This window comes from Mchenga conophoros, linkage group LG15, assembly GCF_057382185.1.
Source record: "Mchenga conophoros isolate Kocher_MC1m ecotype Shallow Benthic linkage group LG15, M_conophoros_male_GT1.1, whole genome shotgun sequence".
Taxonomy (NCBI): Eukaryota; Metazoa; Chordata; class Actinopteri; order Cichliformes; family Cichlidae; genus Mchenga; species Mchenga conophoros.
This window is the reverse complement of record NC_140540.1, coordinates 41,596,541-41,609,445: the sequence shown is the minus strand read 5'-3', so window position 1 is coordinate 41,609,445 and position 12,905 is coordinate 41,596,541. Positions and strand designations below refer to the sequence as shown.

At 45.1% G+C, this 12,905-nt stretch overlaps 2 protein-coding genes across 20 annotated transcripts in view; one reads left to right on the top strand and one right to left on the bottom strand.

Moving 5' to 3' along the window:
- Window positions 1–2,192, top strand: part of szt2 (SZT2 subunit of KICSTOR complex) — a 108,290-nt gene extending 106,098 nt beyond the window's left edge. For all 13 annotated transcript variants that reach the window (XM_085246166.1, XM_085246162.1, XM_085246169.1 and 10 more), the window contains one exon: window positions 42–2,192. In XM_085246166.1, the coding sequence (XP_085102292.1) occupies window positions 42–185 (144 nt within the window). In that variant the 3' untranslated portion in view covers window positions 186–2,192. The remainder of the gene's footprint in view (window positions 1–41) is intronic.
- hyi (hydroxypyruvate isomerase) overlaps window positions 1–12,905 on the bottom strand; it is a 38,399-nt gene that overhangs the window by 20,990 nt on the left and 4,504 nt on the right. Inside the window, exons 3-8 of one of the 7 annotated variants that reach the window (XR_014888490.1) lie at window positions 9,371–9,485; window positions 7,875–7,953; window positions 6,987–7,036; window positions 6,851–6,938; window positions 5,800–5,934; window positions 5,509–5,718 (exon numbers count right to left, since the gene is read on the bottom strand). Coding sequence is in view for 6 of the 7 variants with exons in the window: in XM_085246170.1 (XP_085102296.1) it covers window positions 6,458–6,681; window positions 6,851–6,938; window positions 6,987–7,036; window positions 7,875–7,953; window positions 9,371–9,485 (556 nt within the window). In the remaining variant the exon portion in view is untranslated. The other 6 variants (XM_085246176.1, XM_085246172.1, XM_085246173.1 and 3 more) reach the window with 6 other exon arrangements.

The window sequence follows — 12,905 nt, the reverse complement described above, 5'->3', positions numbered from 1 at the left end:
AAAGTCATGCAAAGTTCTCAGATTTCATCTTCCTCCCGCAGAGTTTAAAGGTCGTGTTTCGGGAGCCGCTGCCGTTGCAGCCGCAGGCCGGCAGCAGCCCCCCTCCTCAGCTGGTGTCCATGTATCATCACCTGGAGTCTGTAATTAACACCGCGTGCTACAATCTGTGGACCGGACTGCTATAGCACCCGGACCCGAGTCGTGTCTTTAACACGAGACAAATGGAAATGAGAAGAGAAGCTTTCTGCATAACGCTGAGCTCACTGAGTGGGAGCAGCGACATACTGGACTCATGTGCAAGAAACAGTTTTAAATGTTGAGGATCATAAAGTTGAGCAGACACTACGATGGGTTCCCTCGCAGTTACTGTACGAGCCTTCAAACAGCACCATGACCACGCCACAGCAAAAGCACCTTCCTTACCACTATTGTCAAGAGTCAGACGGGCGATCAACATCCAGATAAAGAGAACTGCAGGCTGTATGCACTAATGGGTTGGGACAGTCCCTTTAAATCACAACGTACAAAATCCTGTTTAAAAAGTGATGTTTTAGATCTTTGTAGCAGGTGAGACATGTCAGCAAATATCTCACATCCTGGAACAGATTCAAAAAGGGGCTGAGGATGAAGATTTGGCCAAAGCAGCATCACTGGCTCCTGGTTCCTCGAGGAACTTGAGGTCATTTGCAGTGCTTGATAAGATTAAGTTTGATAATTTAATATGTAGCATATATCAAACTGAGTCCTACTCAGTCCAAATACTTGGGGCGGTCTGAGCTGAGTAGGTGAGATGATCTGCAGCTTTTCAGGGCTCATATCTTTAACCTTTAACCTCCACCAACGTCGTGCCAAATCCAGAACCAGTTTCACGTATTTCCACCTCCCTAAAAATGTACTGGTACTAGTAAGCATGGCACCACAAACTGATGATGCCTTGCTGCCTCCAGTTCTTCCAGGAAGTGAGGATAATGAGACGTTCCCGAACAGCTCAGCTGTGTCCCGGGTCTGCAACGGGGTCTCCTCCTGGTTGGACGTGCCCAGAAAACATCACCGAAGAGGAGACGACCTGAACCTCGTCATCACAGACGCAAGAGCTCTGCTGCTTTGATGGGATGCTTTTGGTCACCAACCAAAGCTGGTGTCATAGCTGAGAGTAAGGACATACCTTCACCACCACAAGCTGCTGCAGCTCCATCTGTCAATCTGGAAACAACTCGGAGCATTCGGTGCTCAAAGGCACAAAGGTAGAACGGGTGGACGACCTGGAAGGTGCTCTTTAACACATTCTGATGGATATGACACGGCGAGGACGCCGTCGATGTACGGACAGAAACATCGTGAGCGTGCAGCGGCTGTTTGACATCATTGAGCCTGAGTCAGTGGTCAGAAGGCAGCACTTACATGCATTCTGCACAAATTTGAAGCTCCACATCTTCACTAATGTCTCAGCGTCGGTTTGGATCTCGTGCCTTCTGACAGTATTTAGCTTCACGCCACATCAGTGTTAAAACAAGAAGAGACAGCCCAGATGCCGGTGCGCAGAGTGGGAAGGCTTTTATGTTCAAATGCGTCAAACCTGTTTCCACTTGAACCCCACTGCCATGTCTGTTGCCCTCAAGTGCCTTTCTCTGTTTATTATTTTCTCCCTTTTTTCATTCCCAAACCTGTGAAGTGACGCCGTTGTCGCTCTGGCAGGAGATGTGTGGAAACACACTGCTGGTGTTATGCAGCGAAAGTGCCTGAGTCCGTTTGGAGAAATGTGACAAAAATTGCCTTTCATAAGCAGGAAAATTGGTCATATTAACTTTGGTGATTTGCATAATAACATGCCACATGTCATCAGCGCCGAGTGTTTCCAAAGCATGTTGGGGTGGTGGTGTGTACTCTCACACAGTGTGGCTGGTAGTCATACCTCAGCCTGGCACAGGACTGTTACATCACAACAGGAAGGCTCCGTGTCCAGTGTGGCTCCTGTAGGAGTCGCACCCGTTCTGGGAGGGAACCAAACAGGTCTGAGCTTCACCAACTGAAGAGGACTGAATGTTAAACACTGGATTATTCATCATGCAAAATGTGAACTGTAAGCAGACAGCCCTGTAAAATAAAACCTGCACTACCTGTGTCGTGTATATTGTGTATATACAGAACACTTTATACAGTATGTAAAGTTAAATAAACAAGTTACAGAGTAAGAGTGTGCTGAACTGTTCTTCACTGTGCAGCTTCGTGTCGTGACAGAAGCTCCGGACAAAACTTTAGTGCCGGACTGTCCAACGCCAGGCCTCGAGGGCCGGAGTCCCGCAGGTCTCAGATGATCCAACACAGCTGATTCAAACGGCTGGATGACCTCCTCAACATGCCAATGAACTCATGTGATTCACGTGTGCTGACCCAGGGTGAGATCTAAAACCTGCAGGACATCGGCCCTCGAGGCCTGGAGTCGGACGCCCCTGTTTTAGCATCTTCAATCCTGCAGACGCCAGAATCATCGGCATAAAGCACAAAACGTTTGTTATTACAGTGTGTCAGAGCATTTATTATAGTTCGGGTGTTCAGTCAGTGGGAATAATTTTAAAAAGGCGCAGCTAGTTGGGAACACTGCAAGTAAAAGATTTAATGAAGGCGTTAGCATGAGTCAGTCAGGCGTGACAACACAACACCAGTTTGTGAAAACAATTCAAATTCTGGCTCATGTCTATAAAACGTACTGATTTGTGGTCTCACTGAATGAATCCAGAGTGGTTTTGACACTCATGCCATCCATGTCACATTTTCATGTCTGTGTTATTTTTAAATGTGTTCACTAAGGGTGTGTATCAGAGGTCATTGGGTTAAAATGCAACAGCTGGGATGAAATAGAAAAAGCTTCTTTCAGGTTTCACACGCGCATCTCTGCAACCTTTAGAACAGGATCAAACAGATTTGTTTTTCACCACTATTAGTGTTTTTGTTTAGAGACTGCAATGAAGGGGAAAAAACGCAGATTTAAAAAATAATTTCTCTCGGACGTGACTCTGCAGTACATATTTGATCTCCTCCAGTGCGTCAAACTGATGATCCTCTGACTTCATTTCCATTTTTAAGATGAAGTCACGCTGAGGAAAGTCTGCTTGCACCCACCTCATTTATCAAAGCCTGTGTCAGTGCAAAAGCTGAGTATTTACCCTAGGATGTCTCAGTATTAGTCCACGTGCACAGTTTCACCCTGGGAATGACCTCGGTCACAGTCCCATTAATGTCACACACAATTATGAGCACAGTCCTGGTCTCAGTGCTCACCGTCCAGCATCCAACCAAAAAATAACCAGTCCACTGAAAACCGTGGAAGAGTTTTAAAGAGGATGCTTGCTCTCTGCACAATGAGCAGCATGTTCTGGCCAACAGTTTACGCCAGCTGCCCATCCTGATGCAACAGTTCCAGTATGCAAATGTCCTGTTTATAAGGGGAAACCTGCAGTCACCTGGGGCTGCAGAAGCCACCTGGATGAGTGAGAAACGTTTCTCCCACTGAAAACGCCACATCCAGATAAACAGAATAACTTTATGGGAACCGCCTCGGATAAGATGCAGAACATCTTCAAGAACCTTCAACCAAGCTCTCAAATCTACTCGTGCAGCAGAACAACAGGAAAAAAAGTCTCCAGAAAATCCTCAAAGATGAAAAAAAGAAACAAGCTCGTGGATTGTGTCACGTCCGTGTCACTCACACCTGAGGAAGAGGAAGAGCACCGTAGTAACGCCAGTAAATAAAGACTGGTGGGTGTCTCTGGTGATGCAATTGTCATAGCAACACAAATCGCTCACGCGGTCCTGGCTGAGCTTCAATTAGCACTCGGCACGAGCCGAGGTAGCTGCCTCTTACAGATTCGGCTCATGTACACAGCTGAGTGACTGCTCACTGCAACGATCAACTCTTCCTTCGTTTTGATGCTGAACTGCACAAGCAGCCAGTCAAAGCATCACCTGACTGCTCGACACGTGAAAAACATTTTCTCAACTTTGAGTGCAAAAGCAAAGCAGCAGGTTCACCGTTCAGTCGACAGGACGCCATCGCCATAAATACGTCGCGTAAGTTACGACGCGAAGAGGCTGAAATGCGTCCATGTGGAGGCATATCGATTATTAACATAACGTGTTAATAATCAATACATATCTGAAATGTGAGATGGACGGTTAAACCATTCATTTACCTGAGTGTTCATCAGTATGTGCACCAGTCCAGTGGCTCCGTGTGTGGAAATATTTCTTAAGTGTACAAAAGCTGCTGTGGACGCAATCATCTCAGTGTAAAGTCTACAGGCCACGAGGGTCAGGACGATGAACACTAATGAGCTGCGCGCTGAAGCAAACCAGAAGACAGAATGGAAAATGATTTGGTGTCGTTTGTAATTAGGACTCCGAGCTGAAAGAAACCACGAAACATGAAACCCGTGGAGTCAGATCCACATTCTGCATCTCGGAGATGATCGACCACCGCGGACTCACCAGCCTCAAGCCACAGGAATGATTGTATGTTTCTATATTACAGCGTGGAGTGTATCAGCAAACCTCAGAGACTGAGCGTCTGTTCATACATTAAACCTCACAGCAGGACAAACAGTTGCCTTCTTTTATTCTTACGATCTCCTCAATGTAAACAAGTTCACCCAAATAAACTGAAGGTAGCCAGGACAATAAACCTGATCAGACACTTCAAATGACTCACACAGCTGAACATTTTACAGGAGCTAACAATAGCAAAGTGGCTAGAGCCAAAGCCTCGGTATGAGCAACGCATCACAGCATAAACGCTCTGGTTCTGTTACATTAAGCAATAAACTTAATGAAAGTACCAGAAATTTGTTTTAATATATAAATCTGTCCCAAGTCTGAGTTTGTCAAATTCATCAGCTAAATGTTCAGGAAATGGTTTACACTTCATTACTTGGACTTCTTCCAGTAGCAAAGCACTTAATCAGCTGTAAATATGAGAGGACCTTAATGCAGTTTGGGGCAAACTGGAAAGTTTATTCATTTCTGAAAATACTATTTTACATCGAAGGAAAGTTTATTTTTCTAATATCTCGGCTACACGTCTCGGAAAGAAAACCCACTTCAGCACTTTAACTTTTCAGCCCTGAAGGTCATTTTCTCAGACGCCAAAACTTCAAATATAACATTCATTAGTTCATTATTAAATGTCATTATGTTGCAGTTATTTGTTTTAAATGTCGTACCAGGAGTCAAAATATTTCATTCAAAAACGAATTCTTAATCATTTGCTCCATCAGGCTGCTACTCTAAGATTTTTTTCTTAAGAAACACCTTTGATGTCGAGCTTTCCTCACAGTCAGTATTTTCTACTTCTGAGCCTTCGGCAGCTCTGCCTGCTCCGTCCTACGTTCCTTCCACCTGATGCTACGAAGAAACTTATGGAAAAAATGATTTGAACTTTTAAAGAACAACATTGCCATCCTGAATCACTGCTGTGAATGAACTGAGTGCACCGATGAAGAAAGAAGCACAAACCCAGCAACGATGAGGAGGAAGTCGTGTATTCACTTCTTTCTACAGTGTGGAAACAGATTCAGAGAGGAGGACACAGGAGTCTGTGCAAAGTCCGCGTGCTGCAGGTGGAGGTCCGTCGGGCTCTGGCAGCTTTATGCTCCGTCACCTCCTCTCAGCACTTTCTGTGAGCCCAGTACTCTTTGATCCAGCCGAGACCCTCGTCTGTGGAGCCTGCAGTGCAAAGAGAGAGTTAATTACGGCTGTTTTCTAAGTCTTTTTCATAATCATTCCTTAAATCACACGAACACTCACCTTGCGGCTTGTACTCACACCCGATATAACCCTGGTAGCCGATGTTTTCCAGTGTGTCGAACAGGTAGCTGTAACTGAGCTCTCCGGCGCTGTCGGGCTCATTTCTGCTGGGAACCTGAGCAATCTGGACGTGACCTGAGAAACGTGGCAACCTATCATCTTGTGATGTGTTCACACGAAACATAAAACCAGGTTTTATGTGTGAAACTGCCCAAATTTGTGTTGGGCAACATAAAGAGCAGAAGTCAGCGCCTGACCAGATACCTACTGTGGATAGGATTACCTCCAGTAACACGGAGGACCTGGGAGTGCTTTTGTCCTTCAATACAGACACGAAAGAAACACGTAGGACTCTTTCATCTGTGCAATGATGTGTCAGAGTGATGCTGAAAATCAGCCCGTGCATTTGTTACTTCTACACTTCAGTCGCGCTGCAAACAGAACTAAACTAGACAGAAAGACTTCTGCCCAGTGCAGACACAGCCTCTCTGAGTGCAGCTGACAGAGGTCAGTGTCCATATCAAGATTATGAGGTCTGCAAGGTGATTTTAATTAACATCCTTAATGCCACTTGTGTGATAAGACACAGATACCTTTAGTCTGCCTCTGAGAAAGAAAAAAGCACGCTGCTCGATAACAAGGTTCAAGTTTTAAAATGTCATTTACGGCAGCCTACAGTCAGTATCTGATGCTGATGAAGCAAACGACCTGATGGACCTCGTTTCCTCTGTAGCTGCTGTTTAAAGGCAAAGCACATCCACAGCAGATTCATATCGTCAGCAGGGTAAGTCAGTTCCCTCTGCACATCCAGTTTTTGTGCATTATGGCCATTTCCTGGCTCTAACTCAAGCCACCACGCCGTCACCCCCACGAGTTCGAGCACTTTCAGAATAGAAGAGACAGGAAGTGTGAGTGACGGCAGAAATTAATAAAGAAGAGAAGGAAAGACAGGCAGCCTCTGCAGATATTAACCCAGAAGGATTCGATTTGAGGTCTTGACTGCTATAACTGATTTGAGTTTTTAATACCAGATGAACATTTGCATACTCACCAATGACAGGAATATACTTTTGAATGTTTTGTGTGAGGTTTCCATCCATTATTTGCCAGTGAAAGATGTCCTGAAACAGTGTAGACGGCTGTTACGTTATTTGTCTCCACTTTAGACACATTTTGAAAGAACCCACCATCTGCAGTTTCATATTTGGCTTTCCAACCTTCTCCAGGATTGCAGATGCTGCAGACAGAAAAAAGAAGCATTTACATGTGCTGGAAATGAGACGACATACTGAACGTCATCATTACAACATCGCGCCGTTCATGGTTCAGGGTCACTGATGAATAAACATACCAGCTCACATTTAGGTTGGGATTTTACCGCTTTAGCTGTTGACTAATTTTAATGACACAGTCTGAAGGCCTTCACACACCAGATGCATAAAAACTGTGCAGTTTTTGGACCGATTGTTAACGCAGCAGCTGTAATTTCACTTTTTAACCAAGCTCGATTTTTCGGCTCGGAATAAACCGATCTGACCAATCAGACCACTGCATTTGGTTGGTCCAGCTCAGCGATGATGGAAGATTTCATTGCTGCTGTTGGAAACAGGCTTTTGCATCATTACGTTCACGAGTTAATTTGGAAAAAACAAACTGATGAAAGTCTTTAAAACTTTACCAAAGTCTACAGGTTGCATGTGCAACCACTGCCATTATTCATTTTGATGTCTGAGACTTTTATGACTCTTTGGAGAACAAAAGTAGTGAAACTGGTAACTAAGGTAACAGGAAAAGACGTAGGCAGACACAGCAAAGCAGTGTTAGCATGTCTGCATGAAGGACATATAATACACTCGCATCTAACATGATATCCAGAGGGTCAAAGGTCACGAGTATGACACCTGGACTGAGCCCTGATATTATCATCATTCTAGTCAACCAGTCAACTCTTACTTGAAGCTCCAGCTGAACTCATAGTTTGGTCAGGTCAGCGGTTTTTGATCATTCATATGCAAAAGTAAACATAACGTGTTTCTTGATGTCAGTTCAAGGGTGTTTAGAGTGGGCGGGCTTACCCTGATGAGGAGAGTCCAGAAAATACCCGGGGTCTGTAATCCTGGTGTTGATCGGTTCAATCAGTCCAGTGATTCCTTCCTAAGAGCGATAGTGTGATTGGTGTAACTTGAATCATATTTTTCATTCAATATACACATTTTAGTACCTAACAGGGACTCAAACCAGCAACCTTCAGGTTACTAGTTGCCAGTTTCAAACTCTGGGCGTCTCATATTTTGCTGCCCAAGCTAACATCCCAGACCTGGCTCACCACAACGTACTACAGGTGTCCAAAGTAGTGACTGTTGACAAAAATAGTTACCGAGAAATCCAAACGTTTGGGGAAAAGCCTGCACACTGTCCACAGAAGAGTCGAGAACATCGCCCCCGAGCACAGACCCTGCTGTCCTGTCAGAGGCGCTTCTATCTTTGCTTTTACTCTGCTCAGTAAGTGCAGAGTGGAAAAGGTTTCAACAAAAACACATCATTTTGAGTCATTTTACACAAAACTATAGCAGCCGCCCCCCCCAAAGGAACAAATACAATCACAGCTGTTGGCTTTTACGCTGATTTTACCAGATAATGCTGCAACTACTAGAATCAGGATTTCAGCAGAGAAACAGCAAGAATAAAACTGGAGTTTTAGTGTGTGCCAGCTTTGGTCTCTATTAAATTACAGTATACGAGCACATATACAGCCTCACATCATGGCCTTACTTTCAGCAAACAGTTGGTAAAAGCCAATGTGTCCCAGTGCCAGCCCTAGAATGGATTCAATTATGTTTTATTGTAGGTCTATTTTGCAATGACTTCTAGAAGCTCCACACGAGTGCAACTGTATGTATTAAAGGGATAAATTGAGCATGAAATATTTGAAATATCAAGATATAAACTGTCTATTGTGGTATAGCCTAAAATCATTGTCCACAGGCCATTACACCCAGCTCCATCTCTGTTCATATCTGGCAACAGTGCAGCTAGAAACGATACAGAAGTGCTTCAAACGCTGTCGCAGGTCAGTGTCGGGGCTCGTCCACGTGGATGCACATGTGGTTTTCAGAGTATTTTGCTGAAAAGCAGCCGTGTCTGACACAGTGGAGGGCTGGGAAGCGGTGACAGGGACGCCAGCTGAGGTGGAAAGTCACTGACTGATGTCGCAGTGGGCGTGGCTCTCAAGCAGAAGTTTGTGGAGAAGCAAACGGCTACAGAGCACTGAGTGACTCTCACGTTAGCTCATCTCTGTGCGACAGCTTCAACCACTGGAACAGATCCAGTTGTTAGCGTGGAGATCCTCTTTCTCAGCCACGACACCAAACCGCCTCCACGTAGGCTCAACCCACTCAATTAAACATATATTTACCTTTGCTGTGCTCATCACGTGCACTCTGAAACTCTGCCTTTACTCGAGTGCAGGGATTAAATCCTTTTTCATGCCCAAAGGGGAATGCATTCATGAAAGATTTATGACTGCACTGCCGTGACAGTAGTGGTATGTTGGACAGAGAAGGTCACTTACCTTTGAAAGGATATCAGCGGCATATTTCAGGTTCTGCACAAAGACCGCCTCCATTTCCTTAGCAACCGTCGCTCTGTCAGAGTCCACGGGAACTCTCCCAGCCATCAGGTGAATCCTGGAAATGTAGAAAAGATGGCACACAGGAACATCTATTACTCTATTCTAGCTTTTAAAACACATTTATAAAGACTGCTTTTGTGCCAGACTTATTAACTCATTCACTGCCAGCCATTGGCAGTGAATGAGTTAAACCCATTGACTCATTCACTGCCATTGACGGCTATAGACGTCAATGGCAGTGAATGAGTTAAGGGAGCTGAGCTTGTCCCAAATTGGTCTGAATCGACCTTTTTCGCAGCAGACACGTTGTCTGGTTAAAGCAGGTGTCATTAATAATGCCTGCGTTCTGCTGAAATGTGACAATGAGTCTGCACGAGCAACACCAGCAGCTAAATGGATTTGTATTTTTCACACACTGTGCCAAATCAACATGGCTTTGTTCAACTCTGTACCTGCAGGGCAGCTTTACACACCTGAGAACAAAAGTGACACACAAAGATCTCCAAAAGGTGCGTTTGTTTGGTTTATCAACCATCTAATCAAACTGGCTCAAATTATGAGATAACTCGGCGGCAATTACAAGAATTAAGAGACAAACAAGCTTTTCAAATTTACGTTGCCAGCTGCTCGGAAACAAAACAGAAAAATGAGCCGACAGATGTTGAAAAGAGACGTTTCCAGCACGTTCCAGGGAACAGCCGGGCGCTCGGACACAAGGGGCTGTTTTATGACTCGCATTTGGCAACATGTCTCCTTGTTTGCAACTGTGGTCAGTCTAACACGCAATGATGTCCAGTGAGGATCTGGAACCATAACGCCATGTCACAGGTCAGCCAGCATCCTCTACATGAACAAAGCAGTGGGGATGATGTACGCTTTAAGTCCAGATCAACACACAATGTCTTCACTTAACCTTTAGTGGAAACGCGACGCTCCCGTAACTGGATAAGACAAAAAGGAAACGCACACTGCAACATGAAGTAGAAATTTCTGCTTTACATCTACGGAGCATCAGCGAACCTCGGCGGACCTCTCTAAAATCTCGCACCATTAGACAGCACCATTAAGAGGCTTAGCCTGCCCCAGAGCGGTCATCAAGAACCTTACGCTGAAATTTCCTGTAAATTACTCCGATTGTATCAGGGGACAACGCCAACGGGCGGAGTTATTGATTGCTGTGACGTCACGCCTATTTACATGAACTGAATTGACTTTTCCTGGTGGTACTTTGGTCCCGACCACAGTGGACTCTGGTGTCTGCTGCACACAGCTGCTTCTGTTCGCTAAATCTCTGCAGCCTCTGAAGACAGCATATGTTGGCAAATCTGTAGCCTCAGATGCCAGAAGTGTGATTAACTTCATTATAACACATCCAAAAGATATCAGGCAGTTAATGCATTTTATGAAAAAGTCACAAAAACCAGCAAAGCTGTGACTGAAAGCTTCCAGTAACCAGAAAATCTTCAATGCAAATTTTGAAGATGAACCAGAAAATCAACAGGAAGTTACAAACCAACTGCTTTGACTGTGTCCAGAACATCTGTGCACGGTGCTGAAGAGATATCAAATGAAATTAAGTTCAACTATTGCTGAGCTTTACTTTCATTAAGTACCAGCTGGTGTGTCGTGACTTAATCAGACGATAACATAACGGAGCGACAAATGACAACAACTCTCGAGGAAATGAGGGCTGTGCAATAAAATGCAAAAACAATTCAACACATCCACCAGTAAATCACCTGCTGGCTGAACCTGCCAAAGCAACCGCAGCATGTACCAGTAATGCTGCGGTTGTGTCACTGCCAGCACAATGAAAATGACCTTTGATTTTCTTATACTTTGTATAACATTTGGCAGAATGAGTGGACACCATGTGGAGAAAGCAGTCTTTGTGTTTTAAAGTAAATGTGTTTCGGCTGCTGAGAGCACAATGTTTTACTTAGTGAAGGAGCACTTACATTTACAGAGTGGTATTACTAGGCCATAAACGTTGCCTGGTGTTCAGCAGACAGTGTTTGGGCTCTTGCTGGCAGCCATGCCTCTTACTAAAGTGCCTTTCTTCTAGCTGCTCTACTATCATGGCCCGAGAAACGTCTGAGCCTGGTTGACTTGCAACTGTAAGTAAGTTAATTTTATTTATGCCGCACTTTTCAAGAACAAAACACACAAAGTGCTTCACAATGTGTTATAAAGAAAGCGCACAGATACAACAATTTAAGCCATGTAAATGGATCCAGCTAAATAAAGGCAAGCTTGTACACAAAGCTGAAGTCCACCGGGAGCGAGTTCAGCCTGGACTCACTGCTGGAACAACCAGCATCACTCAGTACAGCTCACTGAGAGAGACAGCTGACCCCAGAGAGCAGGGGGGGTGATAGTGTCCCATTTTTATATTTACAATATTTAAAAATACTGTTGAAAAAAGCTACGAACAGCTGGGAACAGCAGCATTATTGGTGCAAACTAAAACTGAAATTCAAACCTTGGTTTTGATGACTACTGTCAGTGATGACAGACGACCTGTTAGTGTGAATTTAATGTCACAAGCTGCCAGCAGAAGCATCATAGTATAACAGCAGTGACACAGTAACAGATGCAGTTGGACTGCAAACATTCAGCGAGTAATTTGAATAATTCCATCGTAAAAAATTCTCGACACAAATTCTTTGCTTCGTTTAACACACGGCTCTGGAAATGTGAGCCACTGAGAACAGAACTGCAATACAGGTAATACAACTTAGGAGCAGCAAGTAAACAAAAGGTTAAGTTAATTAAGTTTATTAAGCCCGCCAATACTGACAACACCACAGCAGCAGAGATGATGATGGTCTAACATGGAGCCAGAGTTTACACACTGCGAAGAACAAACCTCTGAGTCCAAAGACGAGGAGTATGTGGTCAATGTCCCCGCAATTAGCTGAGCTGACGACATGGAATATGTTGACGGGTTAACCAGAGATGAGCCGGAACCACGCAGGTGGCCAGCGCCCCCCAGGGAGACGAGGACGTGCTGGACGTGTGGTTTGTTGAGGGATGAGCAGGAGAGCCTATCGCAGTGCGCCGCTACTGCTGCGTCGGCCGGCCACAACGACGTGTCTCTTTTTCCCGTGGACTGACCCTCTCCTCTGCCAGCTCAGGACACGTTGTAATTCTTATCCTCCCACCGGAGCCCATGACGGCCAAAAACTGGCGTCCCATGTTCCCGACTTGGTCTCTGAGCTGACCGCATCATGCAGCAAAATACTGTCACCTGTGTCACTGTGGACCTGGATGGTGCTGAGGAGGCTGGCTTAGCTGGAGCTGTCCCTGGCTGCTTATCTGCCCCCGTCTCACAACCACGGTGACGGTTGCCCCACAACTCTGCCGTTCACGCACTGCAGCTTCAGCACGCGCAGCTGGACAAGATTTATCGGGCTCAGGCACTGCCGCTTCGTCACAGTGCTCCAGACGTACCAGGCGATGTCCCTGGTGGTGC